Raw genomic sequence first — 21,807 nt, forward strand, 5'->3', positions numbered from 1 at the left:
TTTCTTAATTTATCAGGTTGTATTTGAAGTTACACTACTTTGTAATTTTATAAGCTAAGAAAACTTGAAGGACAATGTTTGTTTTGCTGTTTGCACTGTTACCCCACTGTTTGTGCCAAAGAGTTTGAATAAATGTTGAATCAGTTCTCACATTTCAAACTTGTTTGATTTGAGTCATTACAGTTTTGCAGTACAGGTGTACTAATTTACTTAAACTTAATTGGTGTAGTTAAGTAGCATTTAGTATTCTTTTAGAGCAGTGTTTTTGGGGCTCCAAAGACTGAATGTGGTGATAGACTCATAGTCAATGAGGTGGAGTTGAATTGGTATTTGTTATCGTCACTTTTATCATTATCGGGATAAATGCCAGAAATTATCATGATACATTTTTTTGTCCATATCGCCCATCCCTACTTCCCACTCTCTGTCCCATGTTACCTCCTCACCCCCGAGTGAGGAGTTGTACAGTCTGATGGCATGAGGGACAAAAGAGTGTTTCAGTCTGTCCTGCGCTTGGGAAGGAGCAATCTTCCACTGAACAGGCTCCTCTGGTTACTGGTGACGGTGTGCAGAGGATGCCTGGCATCATCCATAATGTTCAGCAGTTTTTACAGCATCCTCTTCTCTGCCACTGTCACCAGAAAGTCCATCTTTGTGGCGACCACTGAGCCGGCCCGCCTGATCAGTTTGCTCAGCTTGGATGTGTCCTTCTTGGATGTGCTGGCCCCCTAGCACACTACTGTGTAGAAGAGGACACTGGCGATCACAGACTGGTAGAACATCCACAGGAATTTGTTGCAGATGTTAAATGACCGCAGCCTCCTCAGAAAGTACAGCCTGCTCTGTCCTTTCCTGTACCTGTACGGGTGGTTGGTGTGTGTTGTCCACTCCAGTTTGCTGTCCAGCCACAGCCTGAGGTACTTGTAGGAGTCCACATCCTCTACCTCAGCTCCCTCTATCAGAACTGGACGTAGTCTGAGTCTGGACTTCCCAAAGTCAATGACCAGTTCCTTTGTCTTTGAGGTGTCGAGTTGTAGATGTTTCGTGTGCAGCAAAGTCCCTCACCAGGCTCCCATACTCCTCTCTGTCATCCCTGATGTATCCCATGATGGCTGTGTCATTGGCGAACTTCTGAATGTGACACAACTCAGATTTGTGGCAGAAGTTTGATGTGTACAGGATGAAGAGAAGAGGGGCAAGCACCGTGCCCTGGGGGGCTCCAGTGCTGCTGTCAGACGTGATGTCCTTCGGCTTGACGTACTGTGACCTGTTGGTGAGCTAGCTAGAAATCCAGGCAACCAGGAAGGGGTCCACTCCCATTGTGCTTAGTTTGTCCCAAAGCATAAGAGGCTGGATAGTGTTAAAGGCACTCGAGAAGTCCAGGAAGAGAATCCTCACAGTGCCACTTCCCTTATCCAGATGAGAGTGGCCTCGATGTAGCAGGTGGAGAATGGAATCCTCCACACCAACGCCTGTCCGGTATGCAAACTGCAGGCTGTCCTGGGCGTGTTGTACCTGGGGTCTGATGAGGCTGAGGAAGAGCCACTCTGCCGTTTTCATCAGGTGTGAGGTGAGTGCCACTGGTCGGAAGTCATTCAGCTAGCTGGGATGGTTCTTCTTAGGAACTGGAATGATGCATGATGTCTTCCAGAGGGTGGGCACTCTCCCTAGCTGCAGGCTAAGGTTGAAGATACGTTGTAGTAGTTCTCAAAGTTCAGTAGCGCAGGTCTTCAGTAGCCTTGGGCACACCTTGTCTGGACCTGCTGCTTTCCTGGTGTGGAGCTTCCTTAGTTGTCTTCTGACCTGGTCCACAGTGATGTGACGAGGAGATTTTGTTGGGGTGATGGGAGGGGAGGAGGAGGAGGAGGCTGCTGTGGTGTCTGGAAGGAGGTGTGTTGAGGGGAGGAGTCAATTGCCCTGTTGTTCCTTGTTGGACAGTCCACAACTTGGTGAAAAACAGCCAAGTAGAGTCCAAAGTTGCATGATTAAAGTCCCCAGAAATAATCACGAGTGCCTCAGAGTTCTGTGTCTCTAGCTTTGCTGTGACGGAGTGAATCTTCTCACATAAAATGGCAGCGTCCGCTCTCGGAGGAATGTAAACACAGATGGTGATCATGTGACTGAATTCCCTCGGCAGGTAATATGGCCACAGGCTAGCAGCTTGAGGCTCTGACAACACAAGATCGTCTTTACAGAGATATGTCCTGGGTTACACCAGCGGTTGTTTACATAGATGATGAGCCCCCCCACCTTTGCTTTTCCTGCATGCTTTCATGTCTCTGTCAGCCCTCACCGCAGTGAATCCCAGCAAGTCCACGTTAGCATCGAGGTGGTTTAGCCATTTCTCCCTCAAGATAAGCAAGCTGCTCTCCCGGTAAATCCACTGGTTATTCAGTGCATACAGCTTGTCGATCTTGTTTGGCAATGAGTTCACCTTCCTCATAATTACGGAGGGAATCGATGGTTTAAAGTGCCTCCAATTGTCTGCGAGTCTAGCCTTTAGCCTTGCCCTGGCTTTGCAGCCCATGGGTCTCCTCCTCAGCTCTACCGTTATGGGGTGTCGTATCCCAGCTCCTGCCATTGTTATCAGAGCCAGCAGCTCCTCTCTAGAATAAGTGGAAAAACTGGCCCCTGGTTGCATTAAAAACTTAAAAATATACACAGGATACGTAAAAAAAAAAAAAAAAGCACACCAACTCTTCACAATAGGGGCAGAAAGTAGAAAAAAAATGGGAGAAAGAGGTTAAAAAGAGCTAAAACTGAAGCTACTGGAGAGGCAGCCGTCTCTCACAGTGCCACACACAAGGACCAGGTATTGGGACAGAGTAAGCTTCATATTGCTTTGTATGGTGTGAGTGGACTGGAGTGATTTAACCAGGGCCGCAGGCAGCGCTCACGCAGGTGGTGTTGTGGCAGTGTAATTGATGAGTGGTAGTGTGCTCAGCTGACCAGAGAAGGGGGATGGAGTGAGTATCTGGGTCGCCATAGAAGTCCAAGGTTTTTGATGGTGGAGATACATGATGGGGTGGAGTAGTTGATGAGTTGGAGAAGTTGCAAGGTGGAGTACTTCAGTGACATGCTAGGTTGGGAATGATGGAGTGTAGAGCCTGGAGAAGTGTGCCGACAGCCATGGGCTCGCTGACCAAAGCATTAAGCACAACAGGCTGATCCAGAGCATGGCATGTGAGGAAGACTGAGGAATGAAGATTAGCAGCTTGAGGATTTGTTCGTTGGAGGATATGAAGGCAGAGAATGTAGAGGTGGAGGAGGCAGCCGGGTGGCTCTTAGTGTTAGCAGTTAGCAACTTTCCTGCAGCTTGATGACTCTGGTGGTGGCTAGCAGGGAGCTAGCTAGCTGTCCAGGTAATCCACGGAAGAGCTGACCAAGCTAGCGATTGGTTTGTCACAGCAGGATAGGTGGTGAGTTTGTTGCAGGCAGGAGTGGAGGAGCTGGTCAGATGAAGCCCGGAGGCTCAAGCAGAAAGCAGTGGAGAGCTGGCAGGGCAGCGATGAAAAGGTGGTGTTTCAGGTGTGTCAACAGGTAGGTGAGCACAGTGTGAACACAGTACTAAACACAGCGATCTGTGATCCAGGCAGCGGTTGGTAGACTCCAAATAGACGGATAGAGCTTTACCAACCTGGACGGCCAGAAAGGTATTACTGACACTGCGAAAAAAGGATTTATCCTGAAAGAGAATATGTGAACAAACAATGCCAGCATCTTCTCACATGTGTCACAACAACATCTTGAAATTATGAAGTTTGAGAGGCAGACAGCAGGGCAGGGCAAGCAGTGACTGGAATCTTCAGGAAAAACAAATGAGGATCACGGTGGAGTGGGCAAATCAGGAAAGCAGGAGACAATGGACTCAAAGCACAGGTAAAATAGGATTAGTGCCACAATGAGACATGGATCTGGCGAAGAATGTGGGTCTTCTGTTCATCCATAATTCCCACATACTTTGCATGTAACCCCTCTCCTTGGGCCTGAATCAATAGAAGATGAAATGTTAACGAAACTAACAAAAAGAATTAATTAATTATTTAATTTAATTATTTAAAGCCCCATGTTATACAAATGTGTGGAGGGAAAACATACTACATCAGTTGAGTTTGCAGTCTTAAGGGAGTCCTTAGCCTTCTTATAGCCACTATCCATCTTTTCACCTCTGTTTGATCTTCAGCTCAGTCTTGGCATGCTTCAAGGTCATTTTGGCCTTGGGCGGAGAGAAGGACAACAGGGCCAGCAACATAAGATGCATTAACTCTGTTAGAAATCCATGACAAGACTATTATAATTGCAGAGATCAAGTCTATTAAAGGAAACTGTGATTTTTTTCAACTTGGACCCTGACATCCCAGTGACTTTGAGTCAGAGTGACTGATGGGGACAAAAGTTTGATGGCCTACCTATTTTTGCAGCTAAAGACCCAAAGAAAGAATACAGTGACTAAGAAACAAGGAAAGACATGGGGAAAACAGAATAGCACCACGTCTGGTGCAAATATGCCCCTGGTTATGCAAACACATGTCTGTACTTTCACTTGTTATTTTTTCTAAATATTGTGTATACACTCTGTTTGCCTGTGTGTTAATGCTACTGCAAAAAAATAATTTCCCAAATTGGGATCAATAAAGAAGCAGTCTAAGTCTAAGTGTGCTTAATTCTCTGCTATCGTTCCCATCTGTGATAGAAATTGCAGGTTGATTCTTGGAAAACGTACAATCGGGGCGTGCTTGAACTGGTCAACTCCACGCAGCACTTTACGAATCTTGGTCCACAAAGAGGCCACTAAGGGTTTGGCTCAACCCCAGGAATTTCTATCTGAATTTAAACACTTGGTTAAAAAAGGGCTAGTTTCAAGGTACTCAAGTACTTGATTTTTTCCTCCCAAAATTCAAGCACCTTGTGTGAGCCCTGCAGGGAATTATTTAAGAAAACTTTAGTGTCAGTCATCTTTTGAGCTTTTGGTAGCAGCATTGGCATACCCTTGTTGTAGTATGCATATTCAATTCAATTCAATTCAGTTTTATTTATATAGCGCCAAATCACAACAGAAGTTCTCTCTTTATCTACAGAGACCCAACAATTTCCTTTTGTGATGGTGCTAGGGTGAACTCCAGCTTTCTTTAGCTTATCAGGATTTGTACAGCCATAACACCCCAAACATCACAGAGCTGTGTCACCTGATCTGATCAACTGCATCTGTAACTCACCTGAAAGCCAGAGAGAAGAAAAAACATTAGACTTGAGATAGTTTAGGATTTCAACATTAATTTTTAATGAAAATGTACCATAAAACCTGTGCATGAAAATAATAATAAACTTTGTTATATTTGTTAGTCATAAATATTGGAACCAACCAGCTAACCTCCTCTGTTTTATTATCTTCTTTTTTAGGGATTCAACAGAGTCAAGTGTCATACGCAATGAACCTGTAGCACGCATCAACCAGATAGTCAATTTGGGAGGGACTGAGGTTAGCTTAGAAGTCCTCTGTTGGCAATGAATTAAATGCTTATGGTATCATATCCTTAAATTTAGCTACGGCACTATCAGACAGAAGTCTGGTATAGGAATTTTTGCCTACTAGCTGGTAGTCTGGTAATGTGAATTCAAAAGTTATTAAATGATGGTCCAATAAAAGAGGATTCTGTGAGGAGACTATTAAGTCTTCAATTTCAGTGCCGTATGTCAGAACAAGGTCAAGGGTGTGGTTATGTAAAAGAATAAGAACAAGGCTTTCAAATGAGTTGTAGTTGAGTTTAGGTTTAGGGTTGATTAAAAGGCTTAAGTCAAAAATGGCTGCAACTCCACCTCCTCGGCCGCTGCCTCAAGGAATGTGAGTATTAATATGACTTGGAAGAGTAGCTTCATTTAGGCTACCATACTCTTCATGACACAGCCAGGTTTCAGTCAGACAAAATAAATCAATATTATGGTCTGATATTAACTCATTTACTAAAACAGCTTTAGAGGACAGAGATCTGATGTTAAGCAGTCCACATTTAATTCTTCTATCTTGTACTTTAGTAGTGATTGCTTTAGTTTTTATTAGATTTTTATGTTTAACTCCTCTGTACTTTTGGTTCACTTAGTTTACATGGTCGGGGGGCAGACACAGTCTCTATGGAGTGTTGGGTGGGTAACTGCTCTAATGGAAGCGCAGAGAAGCATGTAGTACTGTAGCTCTGCCTCCTGGTCTCAACTCTGAATTGTCAGGGGTTAGGTTCATAAATAAAATCGGTCAGATTTTTAGAGATGAGAGCTGCTTTGTCCAAAGTTGGATGGATGCTGTCCCTCCTAATCAGAACAGAATAACAATCTTACTGTACTGTACCTTTACAAGCTCAGTTTACAGTCTTCAGTGTTCACGTGACACAAGCATTCAGACAGTCACAAAGATTTATACCTGTTTATAGGATTATAAGATTTATACCTGAAATACTTCATTGTGCCCTTACTTCAATTGAATTTCCCCATCAATCTGCTTCTTTATTGATCCCAATTTGGGAAATTATTTTGTTGCAGTAGCAATTAAACATACAGACAAACACATAGTACAATCGTTTAAAAAAAGTAAAAAAAAAGTAAAAAAAATATAAACAGGAATACCAGCAGTTTGTTAAAAATATAACAAAGTCTAACAAAATATATAGTTATATAATATGTATTACAATGTATAATACATATTATATAATATTCTAATAATAAGTATAGTAATAATAAGTAAGTATATAAAGTATTTACATCAATAAAAATTGTGCAGTTTCAGATGATAAATAAAGGTAAATAGTAGACCGTATGTGCAATATTGCAGTAGTACAGATAATATGTGAAATATTGGGGTTTGTGAATTAAGGAGGATTGGTGGATTAAGTGTTTAAGTTGCTATTGTACAGTGTGATGGCTCATGGCAGGAATGATTTCCTGAAGTGGTCCTTGTGACAGTGGAGCTGGAACAGTCTGTTGGAGAAGGAGCTCTGCTGTCTGTCCACAAGGAGGTGAGGAGGATGTTCAGGGTTATCCAAGATGGATATCAGTCTGTCCATTGTCCTCCTTTCCACTAAAAGTGCCTAGTTGCAGCATTGCATTTGTAATCCTCCATCACATTCTCCCCCAGAATACACAGTGGTTGTGTGGTCGTCCTGATTCTTCTGAAATCAATAACCATCTCCTCGTTCCTGGCCACATTAAGCAGCAGGTGATTTCTACCCAACCATTCCACAAAATCATCCATCACTGCTCTGTGTTCCTCCTCTCGTCCATCCTTTATACACCCCACCATCCTTGAGTCGTCCGAAAACTTCTGTAGGTGGCACTGGTGAAGAGTTGTACTGAAAGTCTAAGGTGTACAAGAGAAAAGGAAACAAAAGAGTCCCCCATGGTGCTCCTGTACTACTTTCCACTGTCTCAGACAGAACGTTGCCCAGTCGGACAAACTGGTCTGTCTGTCAGGTAGTCAGTAATCCAGGAGATTGTAACTCCCATCACTTGAAGCTTCTCGCCCAGGAGCAGTGGCTGAATGATATTAAATGCACTGGAGAAATCGAAGAAACACAGTGCTGCCACTACAATGCAGGTGGGAGTGAGCACACTGCAGCAGGTGTATGATGGCATCATCCACACCCAGATGGGGTTGGTAGGCAAACTGTAGAGCGTCCAGTGATGATTTCACCTGTGGTCGGAGGTGGGCCAGGACCAGCCTCTCCAGCACCTTTATCATGGTCAGTCATCATTAGAGCCAGATGGAGATTTCTTCTTTGGAACAGGGACCACGCAGGACGTCTTCCACAGCACTGGGACTCTGCAGGCTCAGGCTCAGGAGGGGACGGTGCTAGTGGAGGGGGTGCTGTGGGGGATGGTGGGGGATGTGGAAGTTGAGTCCAACAGAGGTATCACCAGGGAGGGTTGAGGGTGGGAGGGAGAAAGGTTGGACAGAGGGGGGTTGTGGAGACCGCTGTGGATAGTTGTGAGGTATGGAGGGGCAGGGGAATGCAGGGCCACTCCTGGCTGTGAGCTAAACCTGTTGAAAAAGTGGTTTAGCTACTTGGCCCACTCAAGGCTGCCGGCTGCTGGTTTGTCTTTTGCCTTGAGCCTCATGTTGAACACTCCTCAGTTTTTTTTGTGCCATGACCTGAAGGCTTGTTTCTTCTTGTTCAGCAGACTTTTCAGTTCACTGGTGATCCAGGGCTTGTTGTTGGGAAAGCAGTGTACGGTCCGGGTTGGAAGTATGGTCTGTTCACAGAAGTTGATATACTCTAACCCTCTGTCAGGCTGTTGATGCCCTCCCCATGTGGCTCACACAACAGTCTGTTGTCTCAAAGCAGTCCTGCAATTACTCATTAGCCTCCTGAGTCCACCTCCTCACTGTTCTCATGGACAGGCTGCCTTTGGACAAGAGGGACATACCGAGGTGTTACCAACACCAGGCTGTGATCAGCTCTGTCTAGAGGGGGAAGGGCAGTGGCACTGTATGCATCTGTTGCATTAGCATACAGTAGGTCTAGTGTGGCATTGTCTGTGGTGGGACAGTTGATAAACTGGTTGAAAGTTGCCCGAGTTTTGTCCAAAGTATTGTGGTTAAAGTCTCCAGTAATGACTAAATGACTGAATTACATCATGCACTGCTTCCCTGTCAGCGTTCGGAGGGATGTAGACAGTGATCAAAATGGCAGACGTGAATTCCCGAGGCAAATAATAAGGCCGCATCCCCACAGCCAGCAGCTTAATGTCCGGGCTACAGAAACATTCCTTAACAGTAACATGTCCGGGATTACACCACTTCTCACTCACAAACAGCGCAATCCCTCCTCCCTTCTTCTTACCACCGCCTAATCACAGCTGAAGCCAGGTAACTGCATGCTCCAGTCTGAGATGTCTGAATGCAGCCACGACTCAGTGAAAGTCATAAGGCTGCACTGTTGGTATTCCCACTGAGTCCTGACCATCATGATGAGCTTGTACGTCTATCTTTGCTACAGACCTCACTTTCCCTGTGATGATCACCGGAATGGACGGTCTGTATCTCCATGCCTTGGCCCTCCGTTTGGCTCTGGCTCTGCACCCCTGACATCGTCTCCTCAGCTCGTCTGGGACTACAATCCTCTGTCCGGGCAGAAGTGTGGGTTTACATAACGCCATCAGCTGCTCGCATGTGTAGACAATGCCCCCACTCCCCTCTGTACAGCCCTCAGTTAAAGGGTGCAAAAAGTAATAGAAAGGCCACCAAAAAAGTTGTAAAACTGCATGTGAACATCACGACAAAGTTACCAAAAACGCAGTTAAGAAATAGAAATTAAAAGAAACAGAAAAAAACACACTAGATGAACAAAAACGAACGCAAATAACATAACTACTCCAACAGGCTGCCACCTAACACAGAGCCATCTCGCATCTGCTTGGATGGTGCTGTGTTTGTGTGTTGAGGCCACTCCCTCTGAGACACCCACGGCCATAGGATGTGAACCTCAGCAGAATTTAGCAGTATCAAGTCTTACCTATTCTACCAAAGTGAAAAACATAACAGCCATAATGATTTGCTGCTATTTTATGAAAACTGAAAACAAGAAATATGTTTTACATAACCATTTATAACATTACAAACATCAAACACTGCGCTCACTGCTATATCAAGTAAACGAAAAGAATCCTCGTACACTATCTACTATTAACTATTAATTCAACATTAATTAACATTTTACATTTCGCATACAAAACAAAAAAGTATTTGCCAATTGCAAACTAGTCTTTGGATTCAGTGCAGTGGTTGGAAACCTTATGTGTGCAAGTGGCCATTGTACATGTGTTTACCACATTTTACCACAGTCCTTTTTTTTGGCAGAGCAGAAGCTGCAACTCCTCCTCATGGTAAATGATAAACGGACAGTATTTAATTGCACTTTTCTAGACTGACGAGCATTCAAAACTTTTACACAAGTCTGCATTCACACACACATTCATGGCCATAGCTCATGTAGGGCAATTAGGTCATTAAACCTTTGGGTTTAATGTTTGCACTCCTTAAGATAGAAAGGGGCACCAACCTTCATCAGATCACAAAGATTTTATTTATACATGCTTTTCTTCCTATTTAATGATAATTAATGAATTTATGGTAGATCAGTCTCATTATCTGAAGTGTAAGATCTCGATACAGTGATCTTCTATTTCCAGCTCAAAAGGACACTGTCTGACAACGACTTAAATGAAAAGTATCATTTATTTGGCACAATGATGAGAATGGATATGAATAATGAATGATACGATAAATATTATGGATTATATGATGTAGCACAAACAACTGGATGAAGAAGATATAGCAGGATAATAAAATGAATGAGTTTGGCGACAGTGAGAAGTACTTTTGAAGAGAATGAGGACGCAAATGTAGTGTTAATTTCTTGAATTAATGACTATGTGAGTCTAATGAGAATTGAGATTGTTGTAGCCTACGACACCAACTCTTATTCAGTGCAGCATGGGAAATGCCTACTTCTGTGCCAGCGGTGCTCCGATGATAGTCTGTCCCGACCTGACTCAAAGGAGGTGCCCCAGGCTGTTGCTCGTGGCTCTGATCTGCGTTGTGGTCCAACAGGGGGAACCAGATGAGCCGCGGTGCTGAGAGCCAATGTTGGACAGAGATGCTTCAGAGGCTGGTCCTTTGGTGTTGGTAACAGAAGAGGAGCGGCTCTTTCGGTGGCCATTTGACCCAGACAGATGAGTTGAGGCTGGCTGCAGGACTTAATAATAAAGTTGAGAATAGTTTTGATGGCAACTCCAAAAACGTATCCCCAAATATTTACCAAAATATTATTGCGTGATTTCCTTAAAGTTGAAGCCAAACTCCTCATTTCTTTAACCACTGACAAAGTTATGCAGTTTAACGTGGCAAATAAAAATTGAAGTTACACAAAGACTGGAGAAAGAACTAGAGAAAAACAGCAGCAGACCAGGAACGGTGGGCTGCCAGCCAACAGCGGCGCCTGGGGACCCAGTTTCCTTTTGTCACCATTCGGTCAGGTGGTGATCTTCTTGCATGTTTTTAGTGGGGAGTTTTTTATGGAGGATACCCCAGGTGAACATGGGGAGAACATGCAAACTCCACACAGAAAGGCCCCGCCTTAAAGGGCAGCAGGCACTGAAGGCATGTCGGAAGACACACCCACAGCGCCCCAGGTGGGAATCGAACCCGAGACCTTCTAGCTGTGAGGCGACAAACGAAGATGTGCCAAAAATGCAATGTATACATCTGCAAAGATCATGCCATTACTACCTGGCCCTGTGCCACCATGCCACCCAATGTGCCCTCAGTTGCATGTGGGCCAGGTAGTAATGGCGTGATCTTTGCAGATGTATGCATTGCATTTTTGGCACATCTTCAATGTTTTGAGATCACTCTAGCAAGGACGCTCCGGGAATGTCTGATTTACAACTTGTCAATGTTATCTGGTTCTTGAGGCTTCTTGAGACCTGTTAATTGTCCATCCTGACAGTTTTAATGTCTTCATCTGGTGTGGAGCAGGAAGAAAAGATGAACATCTCCATGAAAACAGTTTAAGTGATAGGTAACCCTTTGTAGTTGGAATATCATTCCTCTCCAGGTCTCCTGAAGGTATGCGGGGGACAAAAGGTCAGTTGCAGGTCTGTTCTCCTACACTCATATGAGCTTTAACCATTCACACAGATGGCACAGCATCAGGAGCCATTTGTGGTTCAGTATCTTCCCCAAACTTCTGAAAAGTGGACAACCAGTCTACCTCCTGAGCCACAGCCACCCCCCATGGCCTCTATTTCTGTTGTGCACCATATGATCATAGCTATACTGTTCTACTCTCTCACTGTGTCCATCATCCTGGCCTGCTAGTGTAATTCCTACTAAATTTCTTAGAGGTCCTGCCAGTCATTTCCCCTTTTCTTGTCTCTAGTATCAATTAATCTCTCTCCTCTGGCTGCAAAAGAAGCACTCCCTAGATACCTAGATATTTAATTATCTACAAGCCCATTTCCAAATGTCCTTTGACTTCTCAAATTCTTGAATAATTTGTCAACACAATATTTTTGATAAATTTCAGCACGGAAATGGCATTATTCAAATTAACTATCGGCACTCTTAAGCATGCAGATAAAGGTGAATATTCATTATAGTTTTATGTGACTTATCGGGCACCTTTGAAACCACTGATCATGACATTTTAACTATTGAACTGGGCTGGTACTGGACTCAAATGGTTTTCCTCATACTTGTCTGAGACACTTACCAACCCACATTAAAAATGATGTGTCTTTCTCTGCTCCTTTCTTCTCTTGAATCCCTCATGGAATCCCTTGGCCCTGTCATGTTTCCATTATGTATGCTACCTCTGGGCCATTTATGTAACTCCTCCAGTGGTATCTCTTATCATTGCTATGAAATATAGCTTTACTTCTTGGTTAAACCTAGTAACCTCAATGACCTTACCACCCCTCATGACTAATGTCTAACTTCTGTTACAAATTAGATGTCTCAAAGTTTCCCCCATCTCAGCTCTGACAAAACTGAGGTCCTTAGGCCTGGGTGGTATACCAGTTCACACCAAATACGTTCGGAACGCTGCGCTGCGTGACACTGTTTCAGATGGGACCGTTTTCAATGTTGCACTTCTAAACACACATGGTGCGGGGCATGGTGAGGGTACACTGTAGTGCTCTGGTGTTACGTTACGGTGAAGATGGATGGGATAGACATTGAAAGTTCCGAAATCAAAGCTGCAGAACTAGTAGAACATGATGACACAGAAGAACATGTGCCAAAAAGAGGAGCCGTGTCTGTTGTTTTTTTGGTTTAAAAAAAAACGTAGCTTTTTTTCACCACTTCATGCAAACCACACAAGCCTGATATCACATGAAAGCAGAGAGTCTGACGATTACGAAGATGTCTACCTACTCACTGTGTGACAGAAAGCTAGCAGCCAAAAAGTAGCAAAAAAAAACTTTGCTAAAACATAAAGTATGCCTTACCTTTGCTGTTTTGTGGTCAAAATTATATTCCAGCTCGAAAAAAATGCGTCTAATGTCTCCTCCTGTTTGAGATCAATCACGAAGGTCCTGGTTGTTTACATAAAGAAGAGGGGGTTTCTAGAGTCGAGGGAGCACTCTGGGGTTACTTCCATCTGGATCGTCATTGGTGTTACTATTGTGAATTGGGGCACTGCGCCTCCAATCTCTTGAGTCTGACTGGTTGATAGAGGTGTCGATTATCGAAATTGACCAATGGGTTGCTGAGCTATTGACCAGTGTAACTGCGCAGTTAGTTTCACCACTCCGTCTCATTTACGCATTAATGGACAAAGCGCTCCCAGAGGACCCTGCTGACCAGCCCGGGGTGTTACTTTACTGTTTTATTTGCATTTCATTCTTTTATGAGAGATAAGAATAATAGCAAGCAGAAAAAAGGCTGAAAAAGTGTTTTCAACACAGGAATTTCTCCGTATGCTTGGACATGATAACGATACTCTGTCCAGATACGCCCAAATGAGCGCCTGGACATACCTGTGTTAAAACATCAGTCTTCCAGATGAAAGGAAAAAAAAATACTGTCATATACCACAAAACTGTTGTAATGTTGGAAAATAGTAATACCATGATATGCATTTTTGGTCATACCGCCCAGCACTGGAGGTCCTTGTGATTGTTCCTGATTGTTTTGCTAAGCCAGTCAGTTACTATACTGACGCTCTCGCAAGCAACGTCGACCATCTCTTATCATATTGTATCTTTGCATTATTTTTGATTAACATTTAAATTTTAAATCTCATATTACAATGGTCATTCAGTCCTATTTCTTTCAGTTGAAAACTGTTGCAGACATCAAACCTATACCATCAGGGAACAACATGGAACAACATCTAGTATATAACTTATTTTTCTTCTGTGTAGATTACTGTACACCCTCTTTACTTAAATTAATCAGTCCTCTCCAGCACATTTTCAGTTGGTCCAAAATATAACTGCTGTTAACAAAAACTAGCCATCTGTCCCACATCACCCCAATTCTTGCCTCCCTTCATTGGCCTCCAGTAAGACGCAGAATCAACTTCAAAGCCCTTGCATATCTAGCAGAGCTGTTAAGCCCTTATTCTGTCAGGCTCTCCAGTTAGGAGGGCTCTGCAATTTGTCATTAAAACCACCCAGAACATCAGTGGTACTCATCTACAGAGAATCAGCGATATCAGTTGTTTAGGTCCCTGTACTGAAACCAGCACTGCCATAGTCTGATCACCCTGCTGCTGTGTTGCAAGTGATACAGAAGTATCCATTGCCATACCACCAAACTAAAACACACCTTCTTTCCTCAGGCTGTGTGACTCCTCAGTTCATCCTGTGGACCTGATTGACCTGTGTGTCAAATGATATGGCTTGATGGAAAGGACAAAACAGACCATGACACAGAAGCTCAGAGTCTCTGGGGAAAACATATAATAACACATAATTTAAACAAGCTTAAGACTGAGGATGATGACTTAGTGAGATAGATATCATTTGAGAATCTTGGTGGTTGGGGGCTGCATCTGTGTGTGTGAGATTCATGTGTACTAATCTTACTAAGCCTCAAAAACAACAGCCCATTTTGGCCAACAGGATGTGAGCTTTGGAGCCTGCCCTTGATGATGTGCTATGTGTGTGTTTTGATGGTGCACATTCTCTTGTTGAAAGAATCACTGGCTGGACTCACACACACGCACACATACACACACACACACACACACACACACACACACACACACACACACACACGCACACATGCACACAGACTCACACTTGTTTATAGATCTTTTGCTTTACATCTATACCAACAATGACTCAGTCTGTTTTTTCCATACTTTTAAACTTCCATACCCTAACCCTATGTCTCAATAATTTTGTAACAAAACAAAACAAAACAAAAAAACTACAGCATGTTTCTTCAGGGTAATGAAGGAATGTGGCTCATTTAAGTCAAGTCAAGTCAACTTTATTGTCAATACTGCTATATGTACAGGACATTAACAGAATTGAAATATTGTTTCCCTCAAATCCCTAGTGCAAACAGCAGTAAACATGAAATATAAAATATAAAATGTAATAGAAAATATAAAATAAAAAATCTAAAAGAAATATGTACAACTAAAAATATGGCAATCTAATATCTAAAATGCAGTATGAACAGTAAAAACAGTGTGAAATGTATACCAAAAATAAATAACGGATGTACAGTACAGGTTGTAAACAGATTGTGTACAGCAATTGACTGTACATAGTGCAATTATGTGGTTTTAGTAGTTTTTGGACAATAGAACTCCCTGCCACAGTGGAATAAAGTCAGCCTTTGGATACTTGCTAATGTTATTTTTTGATATTTATGCTGCTTTTTGCCAGGCCGTCACTGTGATGTTCATCAGATGACTGGAAACTACATGTGGGATGAAGCCTCTAAGAAGGAGTTTCTGATAGGGACCAACCCTGACAGCCGGTTGCCTCTTTGGTGGGATGGATCAGAGCCGTTATGGGTCACTCTGCAGAAGCTGGGAAAGAAGGTTTTTATGTACTACTGGCCTGGTGAGCTCACACATTGTTAACCTCAAGACTCAGCTGAAGCTTTTTGCATGTATGGGTGGCCTTTTGTAAACTGCCAAGGCAAGCTGACTGGTGTTTTTACAGCTTTTCTACACAGAAACTGTTTCAGCGACATCTTCATCAACATCAACATCAGCATCTGGGTTAGGGTTAGGGTTAGGGTTTTTGCCTTACTTTGCTTGAGAGAGAACTACAAACAAAAACAGCAGTCTCATCACATGACACACTTTTTCTGAAATTGCTGGTCTTTGACATTAGTTACTGTACACATTCCACAGCTCTTTTTGTACTACTATGCTGAAATTGATGCAGACATTCATGGTCTAGTACAGGGGTCCTCAACTGCATTTGTCCAAGGGCCAGAATTTTTTAACTGGACTTTTGAACAAAAAGTAATACATTTATTTTGGCCAACTGGCCAAAATTATGTTATTTCTATGAGCCTATATGAGTGTGAACAGACTTACACAAAACTTGGAAAACCCATAATGACTAGATACTTGTGACTAGATGATTAATAAAGTAGTGATTCATTCATTCATACTTGACAAGACAATGCTTTCAGACTAGTGCTAAAGTGCTAAATACAAAAAAACGTTGACCAACAAAAATAAACCCAAGTGATGCGTGTTGCATCTAATAGACAAGCTTAGTGGTTCCCCTGAGAACTTCGGTCAGCACACTGTTGTTGTCTCCGGGAAATGATCCACCTGTGAGCTGTGTGGGGCAATGGTAGGTCCAAGGAGTAGGAGTAAGAGTGCATACTGACTTGCAGTCCAGATGTGGACTTTGAGAAAGCCTGGTCTGGTTTCATTCAACTGATTTACCTGGTGGAAACTCGGTGGAAACTCTACCTAACTGGTAACTTTGACATCTGCTGACACTAGTTTTTTTTTTTTCATTCTTTTGTTATTGAACTTTGATCATAGCACAACAGACAAGACAAAGACAAAATGTTGAAATTTTGATAATCAGAATTCGCTTTCCCATGCTTTCATTCCTGTAGTTGGAGATGTTTCATATGATTAAAGTTGGTCATAAATTTAGGACACTAAGTTTGGCTATAGAGATTGGCTATTCTGACAGTTAAAGGGATAACACAGAAAGTTAGAATCAACTTATTGTCATATTTAAGTACAGCCACAAAGCATTTGAATGAGCTAAAATGTATATTTATACCCGTAAAATGAGAATAAGGAATAGACATTCTGCTTCCAGTGGACACTCAAGCACTAAAACAGCAATGACTGTAAATTTGGTGTTACGCGCATTGAACCACCAGATCTGTCTGCTGAACACAAATGCGCAATGATAAAGTTTGAAGCTGTGGAAAGAATTGATGTCAAGACCTGTGTGCTTCTACTTGCAATGTAATAATCCTAAGTACTGTCTGTAAATGATGCAGGTTTTTTTTTTTTTTTTTGTGTGTGTGTGTGTGTGTGTGTGTGTGTGTGTGTGTGTGTGTGTGTGTGTGTGTCTTCAGGCTGCGAGGTGGAAATTCTGGGTGTCCGTCCATCATTCTGTGAGAAATATGTCTATAACCCATCTGAGAAAAACCTCACAGACTCCATAGTGAATGCTCTCAATGTCCTGAGGTAACAACACAATGTAATTCACCTGTCATGTAACCTATGATGTCCTCTTATCCATGGCTGACTTTTAGCCCAGTGGTGGTGCCAGAGATTTTCTCTTGCTGGTGCAGATATTCAGCCCAAGCCTGTCTACCTTAACACACCTCTGAATCTAAAATTTCACACAGTTATACTGCAGACAGGGCTTGCACACAAGCAGCAGACAACAGTTTACACGATTTCAGACCCTGATTCTGAGATATCACAAAGTGATGCTGTCAGTCTAATATCACCAATGTCTTGATTCACAAATCAACAGTATTCTGTTGCACAGATATGGGATATGGGGATATGAATCAGCATTGCACAGAAATAGCTACAAAGAGTCAGAATTTATGGCCCAACCACCAAATGCATTAAATTCATAATAGGTAACAGAAGGAAAAACAACAGTACTAGGTGATCGGATGAACCATATGTTTATTAATGTCTACACTATATTGCCAAAAGTATTCACTCACACATCCAAAGAATTCACATCAGGTGTTCCAGTCACTTCCATGGCCACAGGTGAATAAAACCAAGCACCAAGGCATGCAGACTGTTTCCACAAAAAGAATGGGTATCTCTCAGGAGCTCAGTGAATTGCAGCGTGGTACTGTGATAGGATGCCACCTGTGCAACAAGTCCAGTCGTGGAATTTCCTCATTCCTAAATATTCCACAGTCAACTGTCAGTGGTATTATAACAAAGTGGAAGCGATTGGGAATGACAGCAACTCAGCTACGAAGTGGTAGGCCAACTAAAATGACAGAGCGGGTCAGTGGATGCTGAGGTGCACAGCGCGCAGAGGTCATCGACTTTTTGCAGAGTCAATTGCTACAGACCTCCAAACTTCATGTGGCCTTCAGATTAGCTCAGGATAAGTGTGTAGAGAGCTTCATGGAATGGGTTTCCATGGCAGAGCACCTGCATTTAAGCCATACATCACCAAGAGCAATGTAAAGTGTCGGATGCAGTGGTGTACAGCACTCCGCCACTGAACTCTAGAGCAGTGGAGACGCGTTCTCTGGAGTGACGAATCGCACTTCACCATCTGGCGATCTGATGCACGAGTCTGGGTTTGGCGGTTGCCAGGAGAATGGTACTTGTCTGACTGCATTGTACAAAATGTAAAGATTGGTGGAGGGGGGGTTTTAGTGTGTGGGGTTGTTTTTCAGGAGCTGGGCTTGGCCCCTTCGTTCCACTGAAAGGAACTCTGAATGCCTCAGGATACTAAGAGATTTTGGACAATTCCATGCTCCCATCTTTGTGGGAACAGTTCGAGGATGGCCCCTTTCTGTTCCAACATGACTGTGCACCAGTGGAGAAAGCAAGGTCCATAAAGACATGGATTAGAGAGTTTGCTGTGGATGAACTTGACTGGCCTGCACAGAGTCCTGACCTCAACCCGATAGAACGCCTTTGTTATGAATTAGAGCGGAGACTGAGAGCCAGACTTTCTTGTCTAACATCAGTGTGTGACCTCACAATTGCGCTTGTGGAAGAATGGTCAAAAATTCCCATAAACACAGTCCTAAACCTTGTGGAAAGCCTTCCCAGAAGAATTGATGCTGTTATAGCTGCAAAAGGTGGACCGATGTCATATTAAACCCTATGGATTAAGAATGGGATGTCATTTAAGTTCATATTCGAGTCAAGGCAGGTGAGCCAATACTTTTCATTAGATTCAACTTCATTGTCATCATCACAGTGCAACACGGAGACAACGCAGTTTATCATCTAACCAGAAGTGCAAATAGTCTTAATATCCAAAAAAAAAAAAACATAAATACATGTAAATAGTGCAAGTGGCATGAAGTATAAACAGTATAAACAGTATGAGGTAGGTGCAGGCAGTACAAGTGACTTCTAACCATAAAAACATGTGCAACATGATATGTCAACAAGTGACATGTGCAACACAGTATGTTAACAGGTGACGTGCAACAGGTAGTAAGTGGCAGTGTAGTAAAAGTAAAAAGTATAAGTGAACAGATGAGGTATATATACAATATGAAGTGATACGTGCAGTATATGCAGTATTTGCAGTATGGCATGGGCTGAGTTCAAATGTTCATCTTGTTGTAGTCTCTTGGGGTGGAAGAGGGGAGTGACAATGTCTATGAGAGGGTGGTGGGTGTTGTAGGTGGGGCATGAGGTGGTAGAGGGGGTGTCAGAGTCAATGGAGGGATGGTGGGGGTTTGAGGGGGGGCTGCTGGTGGACAGAATTCAGCAGGGTAACAGCTCTGGGGAAGAAGCTGTTCCTGTCCCCGCTGGTGCGGGAATGGAGGCTCCTGAACCTCCTACCAGATGGTAGGGGGGGCAAACAGTCCATGGTTGGGGTGGGAGCTGTCACTGCTGATGCTGCGTGCCCTTCTTAGACACTGCTTGCCCTGGAGGCCCTCGATGGCATTTAGCTGGGCACTGGTGATGTACTGGGCGGTTTTCACCACGCGTTGCAGGGCCTTCCACTCAGAGACTGTGCAGCTGCTGTACCATACTGAGATGCAGTTGGTCAGGATGCTCTCAATTAGGGCTGGGCGATAAAACGATAACGATATGTCTCGCGATAGACACGTAATCAATATCAATAAAAAATGCGTTCGATAAAACATTCGATAATTTTTTTTCTTCGTCGGAAGACACAAGTCGCGAAGCAAGGTTGGTTGCATGAACAAAGGCACTCGCTCTTTGGTAACCTAGCAACGTAGGGAGTAACCACTGATAACTGGGAGTGACACGCTAACAGCCAATCATGTAACAGTATCATGTTCGGTTGCGCCATCGTTGTCTCGTGTTTGATTCTTCGCGAGGAGTGAGACGAGAAGTGAGCGCTGCAGCGAATGAAGAAATTGTCGATAAAACAGGGAACGTCAGCTCGTCAGTGTGGCGGACCGTAGTCAGACCAATGTAGTCTGTAAAGTATGCAAGACCATCGTCCCCTACCAAGACCGGTTAATACCACAAACTTGTTTTATCACCTTAGCCGCGCTCACCCTTCGGAGCGCAGCCGTATTCACCAACGTCCAACAACATCCATACCGCAGCACCGCCGCACAAGCAGCAGACCACCATGCAGAGGTACTCTGCTTCAGCACCTTATGACAAATCATCTAAAAGGCACAAAGACATAATGGAGGCAGTGGCAGATCATATAACTAAAGACATGCTTCCGCTGAGCACTGTGGAGAAGCCAGGTTATAAAAATCTCTTACACGCGCTTGACCTCAATGTTATACCTGGCCGAAAGTACTTTTCTAAGGCTGCCATTTGTTTTCTGTGTTACACATGTAAAGTCTACCTCAGTTTATTTTAATTTCTCCTATGTTTATAAAACATTACACATATTTTAAAACACTTTATTCACCAGAAGATGAATCAGCTTGTGAACGTCACTAAACCTGCAGAAAAAAAGTTCTCAGGTTTCTTTATGTTTACATTTTTATACTTTACACTATTAAGCATTTGTTACGTATTCTTTATTTTTGCACCTTAATGTTAAGATATAATTGTTAAGTGTTCATTGTGATTTTAGACTTTTATTGACATTTATTATGTGAGTGTTTTCCATGGTTGTGTTGACATTTCTTTTCCTTTCTGCCTTGATAGCTGAGGGGATTTTAATCAGAGGAAGGTTAAATTTAAAATAAAAATGTTTAAATTTAATGTATTTATCTCCTGGTCCTTATTTTAAATAGGTCATAAAAAATTAAAATCAATAATTATTGATATCGACCAATATAAAACACTTATATCGTGATACAGTTTTCAGCCATATCGCCCAGCCCTACTCTCAATGGTGCAGTGGTAGAAGTTGACCAGGATCTGACCAGCCGGGTTAACTTTCCTCAGTCTCCTCAGGAAGTAGAGGCGCTGTTGAGCTTTCTTTATCAAGGCAGGAGGAGTTGAGGGTCCAGGAGGGGTCCTCAGAGATGTGGATGCTCAGGAACTTGAAGCTGGAGGCACGTTCAACCTCAGCCCCATCTATGTGAATGGGGGTGTGACTGCAGCCTTTGGTCTTCCTGTAGTCCACAAGAAAACCAAAGGCTGCAGTTTTGGCAATATAGTGTATCATGGGCAAGTCAACAAACATATGATTTAGGAGGAGAGTGAACCTCTTGCTGAAACCAGTTAGGAGAAGAATGAAAGCATATTTTCCATTAATAAAATCCTTCAACTGAATTCAATTAAATTTTATTCATATTGCATCAAAGCACAGCAGAAGTTATCTCAGGACACTTTCCATATAGAGCAGGTACTCTTACTCTTATACTCTTAATCTTTTGAGAGCCAACAATTCCCCCACAAGCAACCACTTGGCAAGAGTGGCAAGGAAAAACTTCCTTTTCACCAGGCAGAAACCTCAAGCAGAACCAGGCTCTTGTAGGGCAGTCATCTGCCTTGACCAGTTGGGTGACAGAGTGAAAAACAGCAAAAAGAGACGGGGGTAATGACGGCTCTAATAATAGACATTTAACTAATAAAGTAGTATTTGATATATATGTCTTGTAAATTTAGCCTAGTATATACATATATGATCTTTTTATGTAAGCAATATATGTACATATTAGGAAAAGATAGTATGTAATGTACACAAGAA

The 21,807-nt window shown here is 42.9% G+C and overlaps 1 protein-coding gene across 2 annotated transcripts in view; it reads left to right on the plus strand.

The window, feature by feature from the left end:
- Positions 1–21,807, plus strand: part of enpp6 (ectonucleotide pyrophosphatase/phosphodiesterase 6) — an 82,730-nt gene that overhangs the window by 24,578 nt on the left and 36,345 nt on the right. For both annotated transcript variants that reach the window (XM_076738516.1, XM_076738517.1), the window contains exons 2-3: positions 15,397–15,576; positions 17,078–17,189. In XM_076738516.1, the coding sequence (XP_076594631.1) occupies positions 15,397–15,576; positions 17,078–17,189 (292 nt within the window). The remainder of the gene's footprint in view (positions 1–15,396; positions 15,577–17,077; positions 17,190–21,807) is intronic.

The sequence above is a fragment of the Chaetodon auriga genome, chromosome 9, assembly GCF_051107435.1.
Source record: "Chaetodon auriga isolate fChaAug3 chromosome 9, fChaAug3.hap1, whole genome shotgun sequence".
Taxonomy (NCBI): Eukaryota; Metazoa; Chordata; class Actinopteri; order Chaetodontiformes; family Chaetodontidae; genus Chaetodon; species Chaetodon auriga.